The sequence below is a fragment of the Mandrillus leucophaeus genome, unplaced genomic scaffold, assembly GCF_000951045.1.
Source record: "Mandrillus leucophaeus isolate KB7577 unplaced genomic scaffold, Mleu.le_1.0 Scaffold157, whole genome shotgun sequence".
Lineage (NCBI taxonomy): Eukaryota > Metazoa > Chordata > Mammalia > Primates > Cercopithecidae > Mandrillus > Mandrillus leucophaeus.
The window spans coordinates 2,546,098-2,573,137 of record NW_012101554.1 but is presented as its reverse complement, the minus strand read 5'-3'; the positions used below and the strand labels follow the sequence as shown (position 1 = coordinate 2,573,137).

The 27,040-nt window shown below is 41.2% G+C and overlaps 1 protein-coding gene across 3 annotated transcripts in view; it reads right to left on the bottom strand.

Annotated features, from left to right (window-relative positions):
* Window positions 1–27,040, bottom strand: part of TCP11L2 (t-complex 11, testis-specific-like 2) — a 43,783-nt gene that overhangs the window by 10,005 nt on the left and 6,738 nt on the right. For 2 of the 3 annotated variants that reach the window (XM_011975519.1, XM_011975520.1), the window contains 6 exons: window positions 23,961–24,096; window positions 20,272–20,392; window positions 17,233–17,453; window positions 15,288–15,424; window positions 3,124–3,311; window positions 2,737–2,918 (listed from right to left, as the gene is read on the bottom strand). In XM_011975519.1, the coding sequence (XP_011830909.1) occupies window positions 2,737–2,918; window positions 3,124–3,311; window positions 15,288–15,424; window positions 17,233–17,453; window positions 20,272–20,392; window positions 23,961–24,096 (985 nt within the window). Of the gene's footprint in view, window positions 1–2,736; window positions 2,919–3,123; window positions 3,312–9,136; window positions 9,672–15,287; window positions 15,425–17,232; window positions 17,454–20,271; window positions 20,393–23,960; window positions 24,097–27,040 lie in introns of those variants that run through there. The other variant, XM_011975521.1, reaches the window with a different exon arrangement.

Here is a 27,040-nt window from a genome sequence, read left to right as displayed (position 1 = left end):
CACCACGCTTGGCTAATTATTTTTTGTAGAGACAGGGTTTTGCCATCTTGGGCAGGCTAGTCTTGAACTCCTGACCTCAAGTGATCCACCTGCCTCAGCCTGCTAGAATGCTGGGATAACAGGTGTGAGACAACGTGCCCAGCCTGAATGGCTATTATTAAAAAGTCAGAAAATAACAGATTCTGGCAAGGTTGTAGAGAAAAGAGAGCGCTTATACACTTCTGGTGGGAATGTAAATTGGTTCAGCCACTGTGGAAAGCAGTTTGGAGATTTCTAAAATAACTTAAAACAGAACTACCATTCAATTCAGCAATCCCATTACTGGGTTTATTCCCAAAGGAACAGAAATCACTCTATCAAAAAGACACATGTACTCATATGTTCATTGCAGCACTATTCACAACAGCAAAGACATGGAATCAACCTAGATGCCCATCAGTGGTGGACTGGATAAAGAAAATATGGTATATACACCATGGAATACTATACAGCTGTAAAAAGAATAAGATAACATTCTTTGCAGCAACATGGGCAAAACTGGAAACCATCATCCTAAGTGAATTATCAGAAACAAAACCAAATACCACATGTTCTCGCTTATAAGTGGGAGCTAAATACTGAGTAAACATGGACACAAAGGGGAACAACAGATAGTGTGTCCTACACCTAAAAGGTGGAGGTCTGGAGGAGGGTGAGGGTTGAAAAACTAACTATGCTCACTACCTGGGTGATGAAATCACTGGCACACCAAACCCCAGTGACCCTCAACTTACCCATGTAAAAAACCTGTACATGTGTCCCTAAACCTAAAAGTTGAAAAAGGGAAAAAAATTAAAAATCAACCAATCAATAAATCCTTTCAGCTCTTCAAAAAAAGTTGTCTTAGCATAAGCCATGCCTTCCACTCACAATGAAGAGGGAAAACTGTTTCTAGTTTTCAAGATGCGTCATCAAACCAAATATAAATGACATGTTGGTCTACTATTTAGTACTGTCCCTTTTTTTATACTATGAATGCTATTGCCCCGTCCATAATGAGGATAATTGAGAATTGATTGTATTCATTTCCTAACACCAGGGAAAAAATTAAACAATAAAACAACCAGATACAATTATAAAGATGATGATTTAATGGCTAGTTAAGCTAGCATTCATTGAGTACATATTATGTGCCACACACCTGTACATGAATCATCTTAAGTTCTCACGACTCCAAGGTAGATATTAATACAATTATTATTCCCTTCTTACAAGTGAGGAAGTCAGGCTCATAGTAATTTGAGAACTTATTCAAGTGTTCATAGTAAGTCAATAGCAGAGCTGGGATTTAAACCCTGGTATGTCTGACTCAAAAGCCTGTCTTCTTAGTAACCACCTTCTGTATACTTTATATTAACATTTCAGCAGCACTGGGTGTTCTCTAAAGGCTTAATAAAAGTTTCTGGAAAGTAATGATTACCCATGCAGGGAAATGGTAAGATAAGACCAACTGCAAAATCAGAGGTTTCCTTTCATTATAGGTCATGGGTACTGGAATATTAATGAGCATCAGAATCAGGAGAAAGGTCAGATCAGGGCTCAGTCCTTGGTCTGCCCTTTTCTATCTGTGCAGCCCAAGGCAAATTCTACTCTATCTCTAAGCTTCAGTTCAAAATGAGAAGTTGGATTCTATAACTACTTGTGCTCCTTTTGGCTCTTAATAGTCTAGGATTTCATCAAGTAATTTACATGCTCTCTGAATAATAGGTGGGAGGATGAGAAGACAGGTGCATCTTCCTTCAATTACAGGAATAAAGAGGACATGCCTCTGAAGACACCTGAAAGGGAACCAGCAGGAGAAGCTGACCCATAAGAGACTCTCAGAACCATCTGGCCATTCACCAAGACTAAGAATTTTCTGACTTGGATAGGAATTCCTACTGGATGATGTAAATGCAAAATCTAAATGGGATTCCAGCATTCATGAAGGTATAATACTGGAGATAAATGTAGCAAAAACCAAAATCTTCACTGGACTTGTATCACATCTCTGAAGGGCAGATTGTCAGCACTTCTGAAGACTTCGTAGCAAGGTGGATTTGTGAAGTCAGTAAACAATTCACTGCAGAAAAATGATGAAGTCAGAACAAGCAATAGCACAATTCTAGGGAGGCCGAGGTGGGTGGATCATGAGGTCAAGAGATCGAGCCCATCCTGGCCAACATGGTGAAACCCTGTCTCTACTAAAAATACAAAAATTCGCCGGGTGTGGCGGTGCATGTCTGTAGTCCCAGCTACTCGGGAGGCTGAGGCAGGAGAATCGCTCAAACCCGGGACACAGAGGTTGCAGTGAGCCCAGGCTGCGCCACTGTACTCCAGCCTGGTGACAGAGCGAGACTCTTTTTTTTTCAAAAACAATTTGCCCAATTCTAAACACTGAGCTTGGCAGATTTCTGTGTTTCGCTTGTTTTTCTTCCAAAGCACTGTCAAAGAAAAGCTGTTGTACAAATTCATTGTAAGTGGAAATACTACACTCACCCTGGCACTTGTCATGGAAAACATCTCTCCCTTCCTATGAGAGGACATCTAAGCCTTCAGAGAGATTAAAGGAAATTCTAGAAAAAGAAAGTGTAAGATAAGCTTCTCTAAAGCACAGTCCTGAATCTCACATCCAGATGTCCAAGGTCATTCTTGTTCTCTGAGACGCATGCAGAACCTTAATACAAGAGGGAGCAGATGCAAAAATCGGGAACTTACTCTTTGTTCATGCCTTCGAGTAGAACAGCTGAAATCCTTTTTAACGTGTTTGCAAGTTCAGGCAGGCCTCCTGTAATAGCACCCACCATGTTGTTGGTAATTAGGGACAGGCAGGCAATAATTTTCAATTGATTCAGCTTTTCTGTCAGTTCCTGAAGACGTGCTCCATCTGTCATAAGTGTCTAACATATTTATTTAAAATATAAAAATAGAAAGGGTAGCTCAATAGCATGAAAATACAAAATAGGCAATGTCATTTCCAAATTCCCATTTTTATCTGATTTTTGCAAAATCATTAAACCACACGAAACACAGACCAGATGATTCAAAGTTAGAACTTAAGAATTAAAATACTGGGAAATTTGGGGGAAGAACAAAATCACTCACCTCTGGTAATTCTTTTTTCTGATAATCCCACTGTAACAGTTTCAAGTAACTATTATTTAGCACCAAAGTAGGGCTCAGGCTTGGCTTGGAGGTATTTTCGGCCCCAGGAGTTAAAGCACTCTCAGAAAGAGAAAACAATTCTTCATTTACAGATTCTTTTATCCATTCTGTAGTCTGATCAAGAGCACCTAAGAGTGAAAAGGCCACATATTTGTTCTACAGCTGATTGATCCCTTCACTGGTGTATTCCACTTGACAGATGCTGTGTTGGGTGCTGGGCATAAATGAAAAGACACAGCCATGCCCTTCAAGGAGTTTATAACCCAGATGGAAAGACAGATCTGTAAACTAACAACTATAACACAGTACAATGAATGCTGGTAATTGTGGGAGAAGAGGCTGTCTAGGAAATAATCTAAGAGGAAGAGCTCTGTAAGTGCTCTGGAAAAGACAGCATATGGCACATTCTAGATGCCACATTCTGGATGCCACAAACAAATCTGTATTGCTGGTCCATAAGGAACTAGGGGTAAGAGGGTTGTAGCAGATGGCATTGGATGGGTGGTTAGAAGCCAGCCTTGAGTTTGTGCAGAGAAGGTATTTAAAGTCATTAATTTTCACACATTTTTGGTAAAAGGTGAAAGATTTACACAATCTGAAGAGAAAACAGAGTATAATTATTACACATTTTTGGGTCTTAGACCGCCTTAAATATCTAATTAGAGATACGCCTTTCCCAAGGTGAATGTGCACACTCACATGCACATGTCCACAAACAATTGTCATTCTCTCTTACCAGATTCATAGTCCCCAGGTTACAAACACCAGCGACGGGAATGGGGAGTTTTGGATAATATTATTTTCTTTCTTTCTTTTTTTTTTCCAGACGGGGTCTTGCTCTGTCACTCAGGCTGGAGTGCAGTGGCGTGATCTCAGCTCACTGCAACCTCCACCTCCCAGGTTCAAGTGATTCTCCTGCCTCAGCCTCCTGAGTAGCTGGAACTATAGGCGTGCGCCACCACATCCAGATAATTTTTGTATTTTTAGTAGAGATGGGGTTTCACCATGCTGGCCAGGATGGTCTTGATCTCCTGACCTCATGATCCACCCACCTCGGCCTCCCAAAGTGTTGGGATTACAGGCATGAGCCACTGCACCCGGATGAAGATTATTATTATTTTCAACATGGAACCCATATGATCAGATATGTATGTTAGAAAAATTGCTTGGAAAGAAAGACTGAATTAGTGGAGGGAGAGTAAATTGTTGCAGTGGTTCAGACAAGAGAGTGAATGGATAAGGCAGTGGAAGTGAGGGGTAAGGAGGAGAAAATTGACAAATATTTAGGGGGAGCACCCACAGGTCTTGGTGACCACTTACATGTAGAGAGTAGGAAAGGAGTATTATAGGATGACTCCCAGATTTGTACCTTGGACACCTGAATGAATGCTTGTGCCATCTACCAAGATACAGAATATAGGCCAAAGAGGTTCTGAAATAAATCTTTCCCATAACCTTTCTAAGGCCACCACCAATCTCCTGGTTGTCAAATCCAACAAACATGTCCTTCCTATTTTTTTTAAATACCTCTGTAATACAGACATCTCTTAGTACAGCCCTCCAGAAACTCTTTCCCTGGCTTTTCTAATACCACTCTTCCTTAGTTTCCCCTAGCTGTGCTTCTGCATTTCATACCTGGGTTGAGAAGACAGGATGAGAAGATAGGTACATCTCCCTTCAGTTACAGGAAAATGTTCCTCTGCCTGTTCCTTAAATGGTGATGCTTCCAAGCACTCTACCCAATCCCCATTGATTTGGTACTCTTCAATCTCACTAGACCATCTTACTCGTTTCTGTGGTTTCTATTTCCACCCATACCCCATAAGGCTCCCAAATCTGTATCTCCAGCCCTCACTTCTCTCCTGAGCTTTTGATATCCTCATTTGTAGAATGAGCAAGTGGGAGGAGAGTCACTAAATATGAAGTTGAGCAGAGATGCCCAGTATAGTACACTGCTACATAGTGTTTCCATCATCCAGATATAACAGGTACTTTATACCTGTTATATGTACCATCTTGAGATTCTTTAATGTCAAGACTATAGACAATAGTAAGGTAATTTGGAAGTGAAGAGTTTTTAGTATTTGTTTTCCTTTACTTTTTATAATTATTATTATTTTGTTTTTTCACACATATAAATATGTTTATATTTACAGACATAATAAATTCGTACAAGAAAATGTTCAGTTCTTAAGTGTTCAGTTTGGTGAGTTTTGACTATTCTATGTACCTGTGCAACTACCACCTAAAACAAGATATAGACGATATCCATTACCCCAGAAAGTTCTCTCGTCTCCCTTTCCAGTCAATGTGCACCTCACTCAACTACTTTTAACTCCTAACTGCATGAATTAGTTTGCCTTCTAGAAATTCATATAAATGGAATCATAAAGTACCTAGCATAGTGTTTCTGACACTTAGCCACATTGTCTTATATATCACAGTTCATTCCTTTTTAGGGCTTTAAAAATAACTTTTAAATTTTGAAATAGCTTAAACTATTTCAAAATAAAAGACTTAAAAAGTTGTGAAAATAGTACAGACAGTTCCTGTATACCCTTCACCCAGCTGCCCCCAAGGACAGCATCTTAAATAACTACAGTATATTGTCAAAATCAGGAAACTGACATGGGTACAATACCATTAACTTATACTGATTTTACCAGTTTTTACATGCATTCTTTATGTGTGTAGTTCTAAGAAATTTTATTACATATGTGGATTCCTGTAACCATCAGGATACTCAACTATTTCATCACTGTAAAATATCTCCTCATGTTACCTCCCAGTAGTCACACTCTCACCTCAACCCTAACTTCTGGTAACCAATGATCACCATAACTATGTCACTTCAAGAATGTTATGTAAATAGAATCATACAATATGTAGCTGTTATGGACTGTTTGTGTCCACCTGCCACCCAGATTCCTATCATGAAGCCCTAACTTCCACTGTGATGACATTTGGAGATGGAGAATTTGGGAGGTAATTAGGGTTAGATGAGGTCATGAGGGTTGATACCCTTAAAAGAGGAGACAAAAGAGGAGACTCTCTTTCCATCTGCACACACTGAGAAATAGGCATGTCTATAGTGCCAGCAGGAAAGCCCTCATCAGGAACCAAATCAGCTGGCACTTTCATTTTGGACTTTCAGCCTTGAGAACTATGAAAAATAAACTAATATTGTTGAAGCTACCCAGTCTGTGGTACTTTGTTATGGCAGCCTGAGCAGACCAGTAAAATGACCCTTTGAGATTGGCTTTGTTTTCTAAGCATCCATCCAAGTTGTATGTATCTATAGTTCATTCCTCTTTATTACTGAGTAGTATTCTATTGTATGGATATACCACAGTTTGTTTATCCATTTACCAGTGGAGAGTCATTTTGGTTGTTTCAGTTTGGGGTTTTACAAATAAAGCTGATATGAATATTTATGTACAGGTTTCTGTGTGAATGTAAGTTTACAATTTTTGGGGATAAAGACTCAGTACTGCAATTACTAGGTTGTAAGTGTGTTTAATAAGAAATTGCCTAATGATTTCCCAGAGTTTTACCTTTGTTTTTAATATAATATATTTAATTGTAAATTTATATAATTTAATTTTTAGTAATGGGTATGTTTACTAGCTCACAAAATTCCTTCAAATATAGCAAATGGCTCCCAAGTCTGTACCAACCACTTCCAGCCTACCACTGACAGTGTCCATTTCTAAAATTAATTATGTCAAACAGAGCCCAGTATAATTGGGCAGACAAGTCTTTTACATTTATTCCTTGAAACAGATTTGACAAGAACACAAACAAAAGTTGCAGTGCAAAGAGACTCATCAGCAACAGTCTTTTCCGCAACAGGATTTAGAAAGCAAGACAGAGAATGAAGAAGCAGCTTGACTGGGGAGTCAGCTTTGCATTGCAGACGAATGAATCTCAGCTTAGGGCAACCTATGCATTGCAGATGAATGAATCTCAACTTAGAGCAACCTAATATCAAAGCAATCAACATGTGACTAAGAACTTGTGCTAGGCTCCCGCTCGTGCAGTAGTTGGGAGCGCGGGACTGAGCCAGGCAGTCTCAACTTCGGTGTATGCTTTGGGCAGGTTACCTAACGTCTCCTCAGTTTCCTCTGTCTGTGAACTGGGGATAATAGTATTCTTCCTGAAGCTGTGGTAAAGATTCAACAAACTAGTACATACAAAACACTTGGAACCATTTCTGGCACAAAGGAAATGCCCCTAAGTGTTAGCAATTGTTACATTAGCTCTTTTAACTCTGTAAACAACCTTTAAGGAGGGGGATTATTGTCTCTAGAGGGCTCGTCAGGTTCTCTGCCTGATACAAGGACAGCTGCCTTATTAATGAAGTTGCCTCAGACACAGTGATCACCGTGGAATACGAGTGAGTAGGCTAAGCAGTGGGCTGGTTAAAATGAGCTTTTTGGGAACTTGACTTTTTCTGTGTGTGTAAACACCAGTTAGTGTGCTAGCATGAGGGAGCAGAATCTAGGCAGGTCCCCTTAAAGAAAAGCCAATGCTTTAAAGGAGATGTTATCTAGAAAACATGCAGACACTGAAAATCTAGTTTATGCAGTATGATCCCTGGTATTTGGCAAGGGTTATTCCAGAAGGCAAGATGGGAGAGGGAGAAGGAAGCAGTGAGGAAGGAAGAAATCACTGAACTTTAGTGTCATACTTAATTTGACCTTAAAGACTATGACCTTAAAGACAATGTCCAGTTCAATTGTCCTTCCACTTTAGACAAGTTTATCAAGTTCAGTTCTTCTGGATAAAAAATATGTATCACTGGAAATGAGGTTTTTTACTTGAATTCATTTCATTTTTAAGCATATGGCACTTAAATATTACTATAATATAGGTTATCAGGTGCCTAATAGTTATTATTAGCACAGTTCCCTTGATATTAACAGTTTCTATGACAAACAACTCACACAGAGTTGCTCCAAAAGGTGCCTCTGCAAGGGGCTTGCTTCTGCAAGTGGCAATGGCTCCCTCTAGACAATGGAAAGAAGGCAAGAAGAAGAAAGCACCCACCATCAGCCATGACTAGCTGAAATGAGACTGATTCCAAATACAAAACAACCCCCAAGTGCTCAACAGCCACCGGACTTCCTTGCTTATTGAAGCCCAAATTTTCCTGGAGCATGAGATGGTTCCTTGGGTCATCATGAAATGGATTCATTCTGATTCTTTATTTAGGGTGTCTCAACCTCGGCACTATTGACATTTTGGACTGGATAATTCTCCATTGTTGGGTGCTGTCCTGTTCACTATACAATGTTTAGCAGCATCCCTAAGCTCTACCTACTAGATGCCCTTCCTTAGCCTCCCACCCTGCCCTGTCAGGATGGGACAGCCAAGTGTCTCCAGACATGGCTAAACATTGTGGGGCGGGGGCAGTGGCAAAATCACCCCTGAGAGAACCATGTTGAGAACCATGGTCTTAGATGACAAATAGTATTTATTTACTTTTGCTCATAAGTAGTTCTTCTAACTTTGAATAAAATGTCTCTTACATCATGAACTAAATGAAATTTGACATGCCAAGGCTATTCCAGGAGGCTGAAAGTTTGGAGGCAGTAATTCTCTACTGGGCCTGTCTGCCTTAGGGCAAAATTCACTTTATTTTGCTTTAGACCCAGTTCTGAGGTTTCCCACTAGAAACAAATTGCTTTTTATACCACAGTTCTTTTAAAATTATATATTTGGTAGAATTTATAAGGTGACAATTGCCAAGAAATACAGCATGAATACAGGTGCAGATTAGAGAGGGAGAGTGAGAGTGAGAGAGAGCGAGAGCGAAAGAAATAGACTGAAATTCTTCCTGGGACCCAGCACTTGAGTAGGGATAATTTATGAGTAGTTCTGTTTGCCACACTAAAGCAACACCACCCCCAGAATTTCGCAACTCTTGTTTCTCCTCAGTTGGCAAATGTTGTTTTTGGTTTGCTGGTTCTGTTTTATAAAGATGGAAAAGACTTGCAGTCTTTCATTTAAGACATCCAACTGAGAAAGCACGAGTGGAAATCATCATCGTGAATATAATTACAATGTGGCAGTAATAAGCACTTATACTGCAAGTTTAATCATTTACAGCTGACACATTTAAGAGCCCATTTAGTTACCTTGAACAAAAGCAACAGTGTGGCATAGTGGTTCTCAATCCTGGCTGACTTTAGAATCACCTGGGGAGCTTTAAAACGAAAAACCTGTTCATGGGCACAGCTCCTGGAGACTTTGATTTATTCTGTCTGAGGCAGGGCTCAGGCCTCTGTGTTTAAATGCCCCAGATGATTCTAATTTGTAGTCCGACTTGAGAACGACTGGTAAAGCAGAAGGACCATGCGTTTAGAGAGAAACGCTGGCTCTTCTCTCAGGGATCTGCAGAGTTCACTCTCACAGGCTGCCACGGTGACTCTTTGTGGCTCCAAAGCAAGGTCAGCCTCATGAGACACCTGCAACCTCGGCTTTTCCTGGGGACAGGATTAAGAGTTTTTCCACTCATTCGTTTATTCGATGAAAACTACTGGGTACCTACTTAGTCCCAGGTATTGTACCAAGTACTGGGGATTTAAAGGTAAATAAGCACAGTCCCTGCACTCAAGAAGTTCCTAGTCTGGTAAGAGGGAGAGACAGACACCAGAACAAGCAATGGTATTACAGGTGCTTCTACCCCAATTTTCAGTTGGAAAAATGTAGTTTCCTTATCCACGACATCTCTTTTTTGCCTGGCAACATCTCACTTTCCCTTCTTTTGGTGCTGGTTTTCTCTGAGAAACCATTTCCTCTGGTTCTATGTTATCTTTTGTGAGTCTCAATTCAGAGGCCCTATCTTCCAGACCAGGGGCTGGCCGAGCAGAGACACGTGCCCAGCAGAGCCGACTCCTTCCCGGGATCTGAGTGGTGACAGTGTTCAAGGATGGCCCATGTTTATAGCCCACATCAACCATCGTGACAAGGGAGACTTGCTATCCCTTGGTTATTCTTATCCAGATTTGTGACATTCTTCTAATTTCTGACATTTTGGCTTTTCCTTTGATTCTGTGAACTTCATCCTTCTATTCACTTCCCTTTGGCTAAGTCAGCTACAGTTGGTTTCTGTTGCTTGCAATACAACTCAGTTGTATTGCAATATAACACAAAACTGAAAAATTCAAAGAAGGCTGAAAAAGTAGCAGCTTGGTTTAATCTGGACTTGGATTTGGGAGACCTGGTTTCCAGTCCTAGCTCCACTGTTTTTTCTGTTTTTGTTTCTGATTTTTTTTTGAGACAGACACTCGCTCTGTTGCCCAGGCTGGAGTGCAGTAGTGCAATCCCGGCTCGCTCTAGCCTCTGCCTCCCGGGTTCAAGTGATTCTCCTGCCTCAGTCTCTCAGTAGCTGGGATCACAGGCACACGCCACCACACCTGGCTAATTTTTGTATTTTTAGTAGAGACGGGGTTTCACCATGTTGGCCAGGATAGTCTCGATCTCCTGAACTCATGATCTGCCCACCTTGGCCTCTCAAAGTGCTGGGATTACAGGTGTGAGCCACTGCACCCAGCCTCCACTGTTTACTTAGCTGAATGACTGAGTCTAAGGAGGTCGTCACTGAGCATGTTTGCTCTTCTTTAAAATGTTCCATAAATATTTCTTGAATGCCTCATGTGACAGATGAAGGGAATCACAATAGAGTTTCATATATTCTGAAAGAGATATTTATGTCCCGCAGAATTTTTTTAAAGAATAATATGAAATAAAGTTCATGAAAACATTTGATCAGATATAAGATATTGTCTTAAAAAAGCCTTTCTTTCTGGGTATCTTCAAAATTACTTATGGCCCCCACCCAGGGATCATCTCTTGCTCTTTTCACAGATAATTTACATGTTGGATCTAATGTTATCTTGTTGCTACTTACTTAGTACAAATAATCATTCCTAAGGTTTTCCTGCCTATATTTAAAATAGGCAATTACATAAAATCTCCTCTTAGGCAAAAGAAAATATTTTCCTGGAGCCAATTCAGAAATCTAGAGTACTTCTCTGTATTAATTTTCTAATAATTCTTATATAATCATGTGTACACAAAAATCCAACACTTTTGTCCTTCTGTATGATACTATGAGGCTCTTATTTTGATAGTAGGGCACAGAGGCCGACTTTTGGCAGAGTGACTTGGGGACATAATTAACAGCTGACATACACTCTGCTTCTGGGACTCTTGATTTCTCTTGCTAAGCAATAATGACCTATATGCAAAGCTGGGTTTGCTCTATTCTTAAATCTCTGAATATATCCGAGTCAATAGAAAAGTTGCAAATGGATTACAGGTCACTAAGCCTGGGTTTTAAAAAGAGAAGCAAGCCAGGTGCAGTGGCTCATGCCTGTAATCCCAGCAACTTGAGAGGCAGGAAGAAGCCAGTAGTTAAGAGACCAGCTTGAGCAACACAGTGAGACCCCTGTCTCTATAAAAAATGTTTTAAAAATTAGCCAGGTGTGGTGACACATGCCTATAGTCCTAGCTACTTGGGAAGCTGAGACGGGAGAATCCCTTGAGTCCAAGAATTGGAGGCTAGAGTAAGTTATGATCATGCCACTGCACCCCAGCCTGGGCAATAGAGTGAGATTCTGTCTCTTAAAGACAAACAAAAAAAACAAACGAACAAAAAACAGAAAAAAAAGAGGCAAATAATTTGAGATGAACAAAATCATAATTCACCCTATTAGGGAATTTGCTCAAGATTCCAAGCTATCTTGGTTAAAGATATGCGTGCATTTGCACATGTGTTTACATACACAGGTACACAAATGAAACCAACCACTAAGTCTCAGGAAAATGCTGCTGTGGACAGTTGCCACAGTTCAAGTTTCAGATCCAGGTTCGACATAGCATTCTACTTCACTTTACTCCCTCCCCTTTGAAGCTAAAACAACATAGCCCTTGGAGTCATAGAGTTTTGGTTGTAGAACAAAACTTAGAAGTTATCTGACTAGATAACTGGCTATCCAGATGATTAAATCATCTGCCAGACGATGTGAGAGATCCCTCTGCAATATCCCCCACAGCTGATAACTTGTTTGAAGAGACAGGGTTTCACAGTATCTAAAGCACACGCTTTGAGTCAGAGACACATCTGGGTTACCCAGGCTCTACCCCTTACTAGTAGTCATCTAGGCTAAGTACCTTAACCTCACTTCCCTCAGTTGTAATTAAGGGGTGATAACAGTACCAACCTCATAGGGCTAGTGTGATGCTTGAATAGACTACTTAAGCGGTACAGTAAGGACTTAGCACGTAGTAAGTGCTCATACAAAATGTTAGCTAGCACTGACTACTGCTGTAATAGGCCCATTCCAAAGTTAAAACAGCTCCAACTATCAGAAAGGTCAAAACCAGCTGTCTGCTTCCTCCCTCTCATGAATCCTAGTCTGCCCTACAGAATTTCACCAGTCTCTGAGTCACTGGCAACAGAGAGGGTGGGTGGGGCCATGGCCCACCTGAGTCTCCTTGTTACCAAGCAGAACATGCCCAGCTTCCTCGACGGTTCCTCATGTGGCCTCCATGATCAATGTGTTCTCCTCTGGACGTGCTCCTGCCTGCCAGGGCCCCTTTAAATGTGGCACCTGTTTTGTCTTTTTTATATAAGGCCATTGTGTTGATTATTTGGGCAGAAACCACCTAACTCAGCCTTAAATAGTGGTTAATTAAACCCCAGAGGCTTGTGTCAAAAGTTTGCCAAGAGCAGTTAGCCAGCTTCTTGCCAGCTGTGCAACCGCTAGCATCTCAGTTTCCTTGCCTGTAAGATAAAGGGAATAACAGTACCTACTTCACTGGGTAACTGGTAATTGTGAAGATTCCATGAGCTAAGATTTCTTCTACTCCTATTCTTCCCTGATCCCCCTCCAGTCTGGTTTTTGTTTGTTTGTTTTTGAGACAGAGTCTCACTCAGCTGCCCAGACTGGAGTGCAGTGACGCAATCTTGGCTCACTGCAACCACCATCTCCCAGGTTCAAGCGATTCTCCCGTCTCAGCCTCCTGAGTAGCTGGGATTACAGGCACCCGCCATCATGCCCGGCTAATTTTTATATTTTAGTAGAGAAGGGGTTTCACCATGTTGGCCAGGCTGGTCTTGAACTCCGGACTTCAGGTGATCTGCCCGCCTCGGCTCCCAAAGTGCTAGGATTACAGGCATGAGCCACCGTGCCCTGCCCCGTCTGGTTTTAATGCACACAAATCCACTGAAACCACTCTCATCAAGGTTACCGACCATCATCATACAGTCAAATCCAATGGTCAAGTTGGCCTGTGTCTTTCTTGACCACTTAGCAATGCTTGTCATATCCAATCATGCCTTCCTTCTCCAAATACCTTCTTCACGTATCTCTTACAGGACACCCCCCTCTTCTGACTGTCACACTACCTCTCTGGCTACTCCCTCATAGTCTCCATTGCTAGATCCTCCTCCTCATCTCAACTTCAGCTTCTAGCTGCTTGACTGCCCCATGTCAGTTTCTTTCAGAGTCCATACTCACTCCCCCTAGGTAGTCTCACCCAGTGTAATATAATGGATAGGAACATGGACTGTGGAGGCAAGCTGCCTTCCTAGGTGGACCCCTATACTTTTAAGTTGTGTTATATAGGCCAGTGACTTAACCTCAAGGTGCCTCAGTTTCCACACCCATAGAATGGGGGGTAATTTCATATAGTTGTTGCAAGGATTAAATTAGTTCATACAGGTAAAGTACTTAGAATGTGATAAGGATTTTCTAAGTGTTAACTAGTACCCAGTTCCATGGCTTTCTATATCACATATATACATCTACTGATTATTCCCAAATGTATATACACAGTTTCCATTATTCCTCTGAACTCCTCATTCATATCTAAATGCCTACCTGACATCTCCACATTGATGTCAAATGAAATCTCAAAAGTTCATATCACCAAAACTGAACTCTTGATTCCATGTCATCTCCCAATCTTCTTTCCCCTAGTCTCCCCGGTTTCACTCAAACTGTATCACCATTCACCCAGTTGTACGGGCCGAAAACCTTAGAGTCATCCTTAACTCTTTTCTCCCTTATCCAACCTTCAGCAAATCTGATTACTCCACCTTCAAAATGTATCCAGAATCTGGTCTCTCCTCACTCCTTCCACCACTACCATCTGGAACAAGCCACCATCATTTCTTGCCTGAGCAACTGCAATGCCATCTAATTGGTACCTCTGTTTCCCTCTTTGTTCCCACATGATCTATTCTGTAGCCAGGAACAAGAATATTCTTCAAAAATGAAAATCAGATGTTGCTCCCCTGATTAAAACTCTCTGATGAGTTTCCACCACATCTGGAATGAAATCCAAACTCCTCTCATTTACTAACAATGCTCTAAGTGATCTGCCTTTATCTCCTTTTCAGCCTCATCTCTTACCACTCTCCCCTTACCTACTCTACTCCAGTCATAATGTCTGCCCTGTGTTTGTCAAACTCATAAGCAAGTTTCTGCTTCAGAGCCTTTGTACTTGCAGTCCCTCAGGCTAGAACGTTCTTTTCCCCATCTTTACATGCCCCTTCCTCATTTCTTTGCAAACTTTACTCAAATGTTACTTATAGAGACCTTCACAGTCCATCACATCTAAAAAACAACCTGTCCTCACTTCTGACCCTTACTGTCCCTTTATCCTATTTTTCTTCGTAGCACTTAATAATACACAAATAAACATATATTGTCCATATATGTTTATTTATTTGCCCAGTTACACATAAATAAAGACGTTTATTTATTTGTCATGCCTACTAGAATGTCAGCTCCTTGGGGACGGCAACTGTATTCCATTCCGTTCTCTGCAGTATCCACTGCACCTAGGCAGTGTCTGAAACACAGGAGGCACTCAATAAATATATCTTGAATGAATGAAGAAACAAATAGTGCTTAGCACAGCTCCTGGACAGAATAAACAACTGTAAGTTTGTAATGTCAATTTTCGAAGGTAAAAAAATGTTTAATAGAAAGGCCAAAATTCTTTAGTGATACTATATATGATGTCAAAAATGAAAACATCACATTTTAACTTAATTTCAATATAAATACACATTATATTATACTCACTTGGAGTTTCTTCTAAAATTTCCTGGAACTTGGTTCTCTCATATTCCACCAACTGGCGTTGAAGGTGTGGTCGGAGACTCATAATTGTAAAATTGGCCATGTCCATTTTCATGAGGTCCAGGACATGGAATATTTGTCTAAAAATTTTAGAATTAAAATGGAGAGATGATTAAGAAGTGAAGCTGAAATTCACTAACAATGATCTATGTTCCAGGCCAAAAACAATAAACATCCCCAAAATGGTTTTAAAGTTTCAATTGCCATTTGGTAGGGTCATGTTTCATAGAAGGTCATATGTGTGTACTGCAAATGTGTTCTTCCACAGATCTCAAGAGTAATTATTTGAAGCATAAACAATCTTAATGATGTAAGAAAAATTCAAGAAGGAATTTTCATTTGAAAGCCCCTGAAATTTTAAAGAGCCTGGACACAGGGCATATGGCTTCTATTCCTTAGGGAATAAGAAAAATTAAAAAAAGAAAGGACAAGGCAGTGAGGCACTGAGGAAAAATACTTCCTTTTAGAGTTAAGCAGCCCTGTGCTCAAACCCAGCTTTGCAACTCACCAGATTTGTGGGCATATACACAAGTAAATCAGTCTCTCTGAGCCTCAGTTTCCTCATCTGTGAAAGAGGACAACCTCAACCTTGGAGGGATGTTGTGAACAGTCAATGTGATAACAATCGTAAAGTGCAGGGGGCAGTGGCATCCAGTAGGCGCTCAACAAATGACCATGAAGAACATCACAGATTTGAGATTGTACTAGGGTAATAAGACAACTAGAAGCAAGGATCCCATAACTGAGGAATTACAATCTGCCAGAGCCAAGCACAACTCTAAGGGTACCTAACACCCGTTCGACAGAGACTGTCACTTTGAGAGTCGATCAACCTGCCCAAGATCACAAAGTAAATTACCCACTACATGCAGACTGGTCTTTCTCCTACCTTTCCAAAACATTTACATCGAACTCAATTCTCAATGTGGCCACCACACACAAAAAAGAAGAAAAGTCCACTTCAATGGCAAAAAGTGTTGCAGACTCTTCTTTCCTCTTAGATCACAAGGAAGTTGTCATCTATGTGGCCAGATGAGATCCTCGTGACATAATATGCACCCCATTTCCTCAGAGAAGCTCCAGCAGACGTGGCTGGCTGACCACTAAAGGCCCGTGCTCCCTCCCTGCAGTGCAGATTTGTGGCTGTGAAAAGTCTTTCCAGGCTGTGACTACCCTTCTCAACTCCCCTTTCAATCTAGGTGGGATCATGTGACTAGTCATGGTCAAAGGGTATGTGTCACTTCGGGGCTGAGGTGGCTATATATTACATATGTCTCCCCCATGGTCTCTTTCCCATTTGCCAGCTGAAAGGAGAGGACTCTAAGGACCTGAGCAAGGGTAGAGCCAAGCAAAGGAGGAGGTTGGGTCCTTGGATGAGATGTGGAGAGTTGTCTGATCAAGGACCCCTGAATTGGACTGCGACATCAGTGAGAAACAAACTTTTATTGGATAAACCACTGAGAATTTAGAGTTTACATGTTATAGCAGCTAGTGACCGTAACTAATAAAGAAGCCTCGACCAGATTAGGTCCCTTGTCGGAGACTCTGTTAAGACCCTCTACCTCCCCTTCCACTTATCACAACTGTAATTAATTGTTCAAGGTCTCTCTCCCCATTAGACTCCCGGAGTCAGGGATTATATCTGTCTTTTTCATCACTGCATCTCCAGGGCCCACTACGTGCCAATTAACAACTTTGTCAGATCATTCTATGTGAAAACTCTCTGCATACAGTAAATAATTGACATGGTCTCTGCTTATATGGTTTCCTTCTAAGGTCAGTAATTTATTTGGGGTACTAGTTGTTATTCTGTGTTCACCGATGCCCAACTTCCCTTCTGAATGAACTCAAAGATACTCTAGGAAATGCAAACAGCAAAAGTGCTAACCTCAGCACCTCCACGATGTTGCCAGTAGCCTTTAACTCTCTGATATCGTTATCTCGCACGGGAGCACACAGCTTTCCCATCGTACTGATGACATAGTTGGCCAGGCCTTGGATGTCAACAGCACTGTGCTCAGCCTGCTGCCTAATGAGGTCTGTGTCCAAAACTTCACAGATCTGGTTGCGAAGCCGGTTGCCACCGGGAGTCAGAAAAGAGAGAAGAATCTACAGGGAAACAAATAAAAATTAACAGCATCATGATGTGAATAAAAGCTGTCACTTTTCACCTCAGTGTCTAGATGACCAAGCCCTTTGCCCACATTTTAGTGTCTTACATGCCACAGAAGATGACACTGACTGCATGGTGGATCAGAGGAGCATTCCAGTGTCTCAACTCTAAAAAGAAAGGTCTATCTTCTGAATTAAAGTGCCCCCACCATGGGAAATTCCTGCTCCTGTAAGAATAAAAACAGCTAGCAAGGAAGCAAGATTACTGAAAGCACAGTAAGTCCTTACTTAACATTGCTGACAGGTTCCTGGAAATTGCAACTTTAAGTGAAATGATATATAATGAAACCAGTTTTACCATAGGCTAATTGATATAAACAACGGTTAAGTTTCTATGGCATATTTCTGGTCACAAAAAAAATCACCAAACTTCTCAATAAAGACCCCAAACACTTCTAATATTAAACACTGAGATAAATGTGAGCTATACATACAAGAAAACTTAATAAAAACAAGAGAATGATTTACCCAATTTTTGGTGAATCAATGAGTGACAGCTGCCACATTAAATTGGGGAAGAAATGTTTGCAAACAAAAACTGTTAAGGAACACCACCTACCACCACACAGTTCAAAAATAAATAGTAATTATGACAGGCTCACTGAGCACTTTCATAGCACACTGTTTATTGTTGTGCATCTGTATGATTATCGAATACTTTATGAATTTTTATGTTACAATAACTTGTATTCATTCATTTTCCAACCTGCTTACTCCAGTTCAGGGATGCAAGTGGCCGGAGCCTACCATGGCAGCTCAGAGCATAAGGCAGGAACCAGCCTGGGACAGGATGCCATCCCACTGCAGGATGCACTCACTCACACACCCACACTCACTCAGACTGAGACCATTTCGACTTGTCAATGAACTTAACATGCATATCTTTGGGATGAGGGAGGAAACCAGAGTACCCAAAGAAAAGCTATGCAGACATGGGGAGATCATACAACCTCCACACAGACGGCAGCCCCAGCTAGGAATCTATCTTTTTACTTTTTCTTTCTTTTTTTTTTTGAGATGGAGTCTCACTCTGTCATCAGGCTGGAGTGCAGTGGCACGATCTCGGCTCACTGCAATCTCCGACTCCCAGATTCAAGCAATTCTCCTGCCTCAGCCTCCTGAGTAGCTGGGATTACAAGTGTGCACCACCACACCCAGCTAATTTTTGTATTTTTAGTTACAGATGGGGTCAACATGTTGGCCAGGATGGTCTCGATCCCCTGACCTTGTGATCCGCCCACCTGGGCCTCCAAAAGTGCTGGGATTATAGGCATGAGCCACCGCCTGGCTGGAATCTATCTTTTTGCTTATCAACATTGTAAAGAAAAAACATTGAACAAATCAATAGGATGCGAGGATCTGCTGCATTTCAAAACGTCTACAGGTAAAAGTTCAGGGAAAAAAGAATAAGTTGCAGACCATAGCTCTAAAAGAACTCTTTAAAAAAAGGATACATGAAAATATCCCATAGGGTCCATTAAGTATATTTTACACATAGAATATTTATTATATATGAGCAGCCTATTTATTGATTATTCAGTTAACAGAGGACACTGTGCTTATCCACACAGCACATGCTTAGGAGCCTGCACTCTGACCCAGTGTGGCTCAGTTCAAGTCCCTCTCTATCCCTCAAAGCTGTGTGACCCTGCATGAGTCAGAAAACTTGTTTTTTTTAATAAATAAGAATAACAGGAGCAACTACTGCACAGCATTCTGATAAGAAATGAACAATGTAGTACAAGTGCCTTGTAAATGTTGGCTAGCATTACAACTGTCACCTCATTTAGTTCTTATGACTACCCTAGAAGTACTCAGGAAAGAGAGACTTAAAGAGAGAACCTATCACTAAACCAGGACAACAATCTAACTCTGGAGTCTCTACCCTTTAGCATCACCCTAAGCTGTGTCCACAGCACTATTTTCCCAGCCTTCACTCTACTCCAGGAGGCGCAGGGGAAACCCTGTCAGTGAACTTGATCCTTTTTTGAAAAAAAGTGGCCAGTACTAAAGGACATACAACAATCTTTGGGGGAAAAAAAACTGCTATACTTTCAATATTTGTGTTTTCCTCTGTCCCCAAATTCGTATGTTGAAACCCAATCCCGAATGGAATGGTATTAGAAGGTGGGGCCTTTGGGAGGTGATTAAGTCGTAAGGGTAAGGTCTATATGAATGGAACTGTACCCTTATAAAAGAGACCCTAGGCTGGGCGCGGTGGCTCACGCCTGTAATCCCAGCACTTTGGGAGGCCAAGGCGGGCAAATCATGAGGTCAGGAGATTAAGACCATCCTGGCTAACACAGTGAAACCCCATCTCTACTGAAAATATAAAAAAATTAGCTAGGTGTGGTGGCACACACCTATAGTCCCAGATACTCGGGAGGCTGAGGCAGGAGAATCACTTGAACCTGGGAGGCAGAGGTTGCAGTGAGCCGAGATTGTGCCACTGCACCCCAGCCTGGGCAACAGAGTGAGACTCCATCTCTAAACAAAACAACAACAAAAAGACCCTAAAGAGCTTCTCTGCACTTTCTGCCATGTGAGGACACAGCAAGAAGGCACCATCTATGAATCAGGGAGTGAGCCCTCACCAGATGGCAAATCTGCTGGTGCTTTGATCTTGGACTTCCCAGCCTTCAGTACTGTGAGAAGTAAATTTCTACTGTTTACAAGCCACCCAGGCTATGCCAGTCTGTTATGGCAGCCCACCCGGAGCAAGATGCTAACTGACACAGACAACACAGCAACTTGCCTCTCTGATTTCTTCAAACAGTTTGATGGCATGTTCAAACTCAGGAGGGTCAGCATTTAGTTCTGAATCCAAGACGTCCCAGAAGGCCTGGTGAACAATGTGCTTCACTCGACCAGCCAAACTATGGCAATAAAATGAATTGTTTTTTAAAATAAGCATCATTTTTTTCCTGATTATAAAAGAAATATCCTCATTGTAGAAATCTTATAAAATGTAAAAAAAAAAAAAAAAAAAAACCAGAATTGTCCTTAATCCCATTATTAATCTTTTAATATTTTTCTTGTTGAATGCATTATTTTAACATAGCTAAGCGCATATATGCAAAATATATACTTTTCATTTAACATTCTGTCCTGTTTCCCCTAGACCTTGAAAATGCTTTCAATAACTTCATAAAATTCTGCCCTAAAGAGATTTCATAATTTATGTAGCTATCCTTCTATTCAGATCTTTAGACTTGTTCTACATTTTTGGGATGAGATGGCAAAGTTGCTCTTCCTCACCAGCTGAAATTTCATGGCATGGAATAGAACAGATTGGCCCCAAGGGCACATGCATTTGAATGCCTGCCAACTTCAGCTTAGGTGTCCCATTTAAAGTTAGCCAGACCAAACTGCCGAAATAGAAGCCTTCTGAGGAAGAGCTCACAATAGAATAAGTGGCCACCTTGCTTCACCCCTTATGTCAATCCCTTAAAATAGGTGCACATTAAAATACACATTCCTACCTCACTCCTATACCATTTAGCAACAGCTTTTAGAAAACCACATCCCTCCACTGTAATTACTGACGAGGCTGTTTTCCCACAGAGCTATATACCTTTCCCAAGCAGAGGCCATAAGACCTTCATGTAGGTACTTACCATTGTGCCTAGCACAGTGCCTGATATATAGTGAGTGCTTGACAAATGCATGGTGAATGAATTCATAATTTGATAATTATATCTCTTTTTTTTTTTTTTTGAGATGGAGTCTCACTCTGTCACCCAGGCTGGAGTGCAGGGGCGCAATCTCAGCTTACTGCGGCCTCTGCCTCCCAGGTCCAGGTGATTCTCATGCCTTAGCCTCCCAAGTAGCTGGGATTACAGGCGTGCACCACCACACCCAGCTAATTTTTGTATTTTTAGTAGAAACAGGGCTTCACCACATTGGGCAGGCTGGTCTTGAACTCCTGATCTCAGGTGATCTGCCCGCCTCAGCCTCCCAAAGTGCTGGGATTACAGGTATGAGCCACCACGCCCAGATAAAACTTTAATAAACAAAGGCAATGTGTCCTAACTCTGTACTTTGTTTCCCTTGCTCACATTTTCTAGCCACGGCAGAAACTGAAGGTAAGAGAGATTAATATTTTTCATAGTATCAAAGTATTTATGCGCAAGGCACTTTTATGCTAGTGAGCATGCATTTGAAGTGAGTAGTGTAGCCCCCACCTTATTCTTGGGAAGCATGAGGTTCAGGTATGGTCTCAGCAAAGCCAGGATTCAAACCCCAGGGTCTGTCTGAGCCTAAAGTGCCTTCACTATGGCCTGTACTCGCCACTTTTGAATTTAAAGTACAGATATGCCCTGTCTTTTGCTTTACTTCATACAAAATACAAATTTTAACTTTAAAATGAGACTCCGTCTCAAAAAAACATTCATTTGTATTAGTCAATAAATGTTTATTGAACATCTAATATCTGGGAAAAGAACATTCAAAAAGGAGAAGTCAGAGGAACAAAGTTTCTGAGACAAGATCCAGGTTGGTGAACCCTGAGGTCAGAAAGGAAGCCAGCGTGGCTGAAGCACAGCAAGCAGGAGAGACAGCACTGAGACAGGGTCAGGGGAGTGGGGCCATCCAGGCCATGCGGAAACACTTAGATTTTTAGTCTCTGAGTAACTGAAAACCATTGAAGGGTTTCTGGCAAAGAAATCATCTAATATAGCTTATTCTTTAAAAAGATCATTAAGGCTACTGTGTGGGTATGGAAGATGAACTGTGGGGGGCTAAGAATGGAGACAGGGCAACCAGTTAGGACTGAAAGGGTCCAGGCCAGAGATGATGGTGGCCTAGCCTAGGGTTGTAGCAGTAGAGCTGGTATCAAGGGTCATGGAGAAATGCAGTTACCAAAGGAAACCAAACAGATATGCCCACGATAGATGGCAAGCTTAAAAAATGTTCATATTATATGAACAACATCCCCAGGAGGACTATGATCCACGTTTTAAAGAAGAAAAATTATTACATTGACTTCCTTTACTTTTCCTGCTTTAAAACAAATGAAAAAGTTCTGAATGGGATCAAATATTCTCAGTTGTCTTAACTGATCGAATGCCTCAGGATTCATAATTGGTACTGTGAGGCTGAAAATTCAATCCATGAACCAACTTTGCTTCTAAAGATGATTGATCTGTAATAATAGTCTCAAGCCTCTTCTCCTCTTTGTCCCAGGAAACCTGTGAGCCACTGACTCTAAAAAGGCTGAAGTAGGATCCAAAGGGGTGGCTCCAACTAGAGGTCCGAGAGCGAGGTTAACCAGGAAGTACCTCTTGCAGCTGTGACTCCCATTTCCAGACATTTCTGGATTGCCTACTTTTAGCACTTGGACCGTTCAGGTGCATTTATTTATTTTTCAGAACCTGAATATCAGTTTTCAATAAATCAATCTGCAAATATTTCTTGAGCCTGTACTGTATGTCCGGCACTATGCTAGACAATAAGGATACAGCAACAAACAGTACAGACATAGTTCCTCCATAAATGATGCATTTCAATCAAGTGGGGAAGATGGACATCAAACAAAATTATAAGACCTCTTAACAAAAGGGAGGCAGCAAGGGCCACAGGTGTCTCTAGCAAAGGGATTAATTGTAGTCTAGGGGGTTCAGGGATGTCAGAAAAAGTTTCCCTCAGGAAGTGACATATAAACTGAGTTCTAAAGATTACGGGTAATATGTATCCTCGGGGAATTTTTTTTTTGAGATGGAGTCTCACTCTGTCGCCCAGGCTGTGGTGCAGTGGTGCAATCTCGGCTCACTGAAACCTCCAACTCCTGGGTTCATGCAATTCTCCTGCCTCAGCCTCCCAAGTAGCTGGGATTACAGATGCCCCACCACCATGCCCGGCTAATTTTTGTATTTTTAGTAGAGATGAGGTTTCACCATGTTGGCCAAGCTGGTCACAAACAGGAATTTTTTTTTTTTTTTTTTTTTTTTTTTTTGAGATAGGGTCTTGCTGTGTCACCCAGGCTGGAGTGTAGTGGCATGAGAGCTCACTGCAGTCCCTAAACTCCTGGGCTCAAATGATCTTCTTGACTCATTCTCTTGGGTAGCTGTAATTACAGGCTCATGCCACCATGCCGGATAATATTTTTATTTTTATTTTTTGTAGAGATGGGGTCTTGCTTTGGTGCCCAGGCCAGCCTCAAACTCCTGGCTTCAAGGAATCCTCCCGCCTCCACCTCCCAAAGTGCTGGGTTTACAGGTGTGAGCTACCACACCCAGCCAGAATTTTTTTAAAACAAGTATAAGAACCTTGTTAGAGAACTAAATGTTTACCCCGAGGATATTATACAAGAACTTCCAGGAATCAGTATGAGTATGTCTCTCTCTCTCTCTCTCTCTCTCACACACACACACACACACACACACACACACATACACACACACAATCTTCAGCACAGTTTACATATAACAAATGTCCCCGGGTTACCTGTTTTCTGGGAGGGCCTCTTGTTTCAATTGAAAATTCTCATTTACAGCAATCTCGTGAGCAAGAGTCAAGTTTGATAAGTTCCTTGTTGCAGCCATCACTTCATCAAATGTTACAACTCTTGGAGGGCTTGTTGCTGAAAGAAAAAAAAAAGCCAATTAATGTTGTGGAAGAAAAGTTGTCATCCAATGAAGCCTCCTGATGCAGATAAGGTTTAATTTATCAGAATGTACAGACTTCAGAGTTTTATAAGTAAGGAGACTATATATTAAAAGAGGTGAATTCCCTCACTTAATACAGGCTTCAAAAATTTAAGAACTCCTTCAATAGCTTCAGTTACCATATTTGATAACATTGTCTCAAATATTTCTGAGACCATCTTATTAATATAGGCCCATTATAAGTTACTTTCAAAAATTAAATTACCAGGCCGGGCGCAGTGGCTCACGCCTGTAATCCCAGCACTTTGGGAGGCTGAGGCTGGCGGATCGTGAGGTCAGGAGATCGAGACCATCCTGGCTAACATGGTAAAACCCCATCTCCACTAAAAATAGAAAAAAATTAGCTGGGCGTGGTGGCGGGCGCCTGTAGTCCCAGCTACTCGGGAGGCTGAGGCAGGAGAATGGCGTGAACCCAGGAGGCGGAGCTTGCAGTAAGCTGAGACTGCGCCACTGCACCCCAGCCTGGGCGACAGAGCGAGACTCTACCTCAAAAAGGAAAAAAAAAAATTACCTCATTTTTAGTGCCCATTGAAACCTGCACTTACATGTATTATATAGGAAATTGATAAAATTATTTTTATTCTATAATTCAGAAGTCTCATTAAGTAGACTCAATATGAAATAACTGATTTTTAGAACTATAATATTTATTTATTTATTTATTTGAGATGGAGTCTCACTTTGTTGCCAGGCTGGAGTGCAGTGGTGCAATCTCAGCTCACTGCAACCTCCACCTCCTGGGGTTAAGCAATTCTCCTGCCTCAGCCTCTCCATTACAGGCACGTGTCACCACGCCTGGCTAATTTTTGTATTTTTATTAGAGATGGTGTTTTGCCATGCTGGCCAGGCTGGTCTCGAACTCCTGACCTCAGATGATTCGCCTGCCTTGGCCAAAGTGCTGAAATTACAGGTGTGAGCCACCGCGCCTGGCCAAAAACTGTAATTTTTAAATGTATAGGCGGTATAGTATAAATGCTCAGGTTCACTCTAAGTTTTGCCAATTGGTATTTATCATTGGATTTCACTGAGGCATAGCCTTCCTCCTCACAGGGTTGGCCTGAGGTGACTGAATGAGATAATTTAAGAAAATAGTAAGAACTCAATAAATTTACATAATTAAAAGTAAAATAGAATAAATCTGAGAAGCCGGATATTGTACTTCTCAGTAGGAAGCAGTAAATGAAGAATTTGAGTTATTTCTAAAGATTATACTAAGAAACTATTCTAATAAATTATGTCTTTTTAAAATCACTGTTGGAAATCTTAGGTTCTTTTAATTAAAATCATAATGTCAAACAACAGCAGTGACAGGAAATACTTTACTACCTATTATTTTTTCTCAAGATGGAGTCTTGCTCTGTCACCCAGGCTGGAGTGCAATGGTGCAATCTTGACTCACTGCAATCTCCACCTCCCAGGTTCAAGTGATTCTTCTGCCTCAGCCTCCCGAGTAGCTAGGACTAGAGGTGCATGCCACCATGCTCAGCTTATTTTTGTATTTTTAGTAGAGATGGGGTTTTACCACGTTGGCCAGGTGGTCTTCAACTCCTGACCTCAGGTGATTCGCCTGCCTCAGCCACTCAAAGTGCTGGGATTACAGGCATGAGTCACTGCACCTGGCTACCTAATTTTTAGGAAATGAGGAGGAGGATCAGGGAAAGAGGAGGAAGAAAAGAAAGGTGATGCACAGAATTGGTAAAACCCTTCTTCAGGATGTCTAGGTACCCCGGTGTCAGATGTGCCAACCCCACATACAGTATAAAGAGTGAGAAAAGGCACAGAAACCTGGGGTGGCTGCTGTTAATTTCTTTTGCCAGGTCTGACTCAAGATTCTCCTTAAAAATGTCTATATACTTTGGTCCAATAATCCAGTGATATCCAAAAGACTTTCCAGAAAGGCTTCATGAACTAAGATGTTCATAAAGCACTATTTGTAACAGCAAAAAAAAGGAAACTAACTAAATGTCCAATGATGAATCAATGGTTAAGTTTACTGTATATTCACTTGATGAAGTAATAGGTATTCATAAAATCAATGTTTCAAAAACATGTAATCATGAGTAAACGTTTTAGTTATAATACTAAGCAAGAAGAGTCCACGCATATATACATACATATGTCTATGTGAAGGATAAAGACACGGCAAAGCACTGCCCGCTGTCGTCTTTGGGTGATATCATAGGCAATGTTTTCTTTTCTCTATTCTTACGTATTTTCTAAGTTTTAAAAAATAAAAATTTAAAAATTTAAAACACAAATGAAGCAATTTGTAAGAAGTGGACAGTTCAGCATATTAAACATTAGTTGCTGTTTCCTGCATTTGCTTTGCCAGTTAAAGGTGTTATACTTACTAAATAAAGCGCCAATTAAAAAAAAAGCCAAACACATCTGCTTTACACATCTCTAGTTTCTACACCCAAAAACGGGAAAAAGATATCTCCTTTTGCTGTGACCTCTCTTTTAACTCTTTCTCACACCCCTAATGTAGTAATTCTCCTTGCGGGTACCTTCCTGGGGTGATTTGCACAATATTTTTTGAAATCAACATGAAACCCTTTAGATTATTTCACTTCCTTCCTGACCTTTCAATGAAGACCAGTTTCCTTCAGTGTAAATCAGGAATACTCAGAAAAGACCAATTTGAATTTATCCTTGAGCGGGGATCTAAGAAGTAATCTCAAGGAATGGCTTTCTGCCATTTGGGAGAAAAGACAGATGAGGTTGAAGTCCTGCTTTATCGTCAGACTGAAGCAGATCGGAGACAGTGATCAAAATAAAAATCAGCAGGTTGTAAACTTTAGTGGCTATTTATTTCTGAGCATGTGTCCAGGAAAGCTGCAGTGCCCCTGCAGCACTATT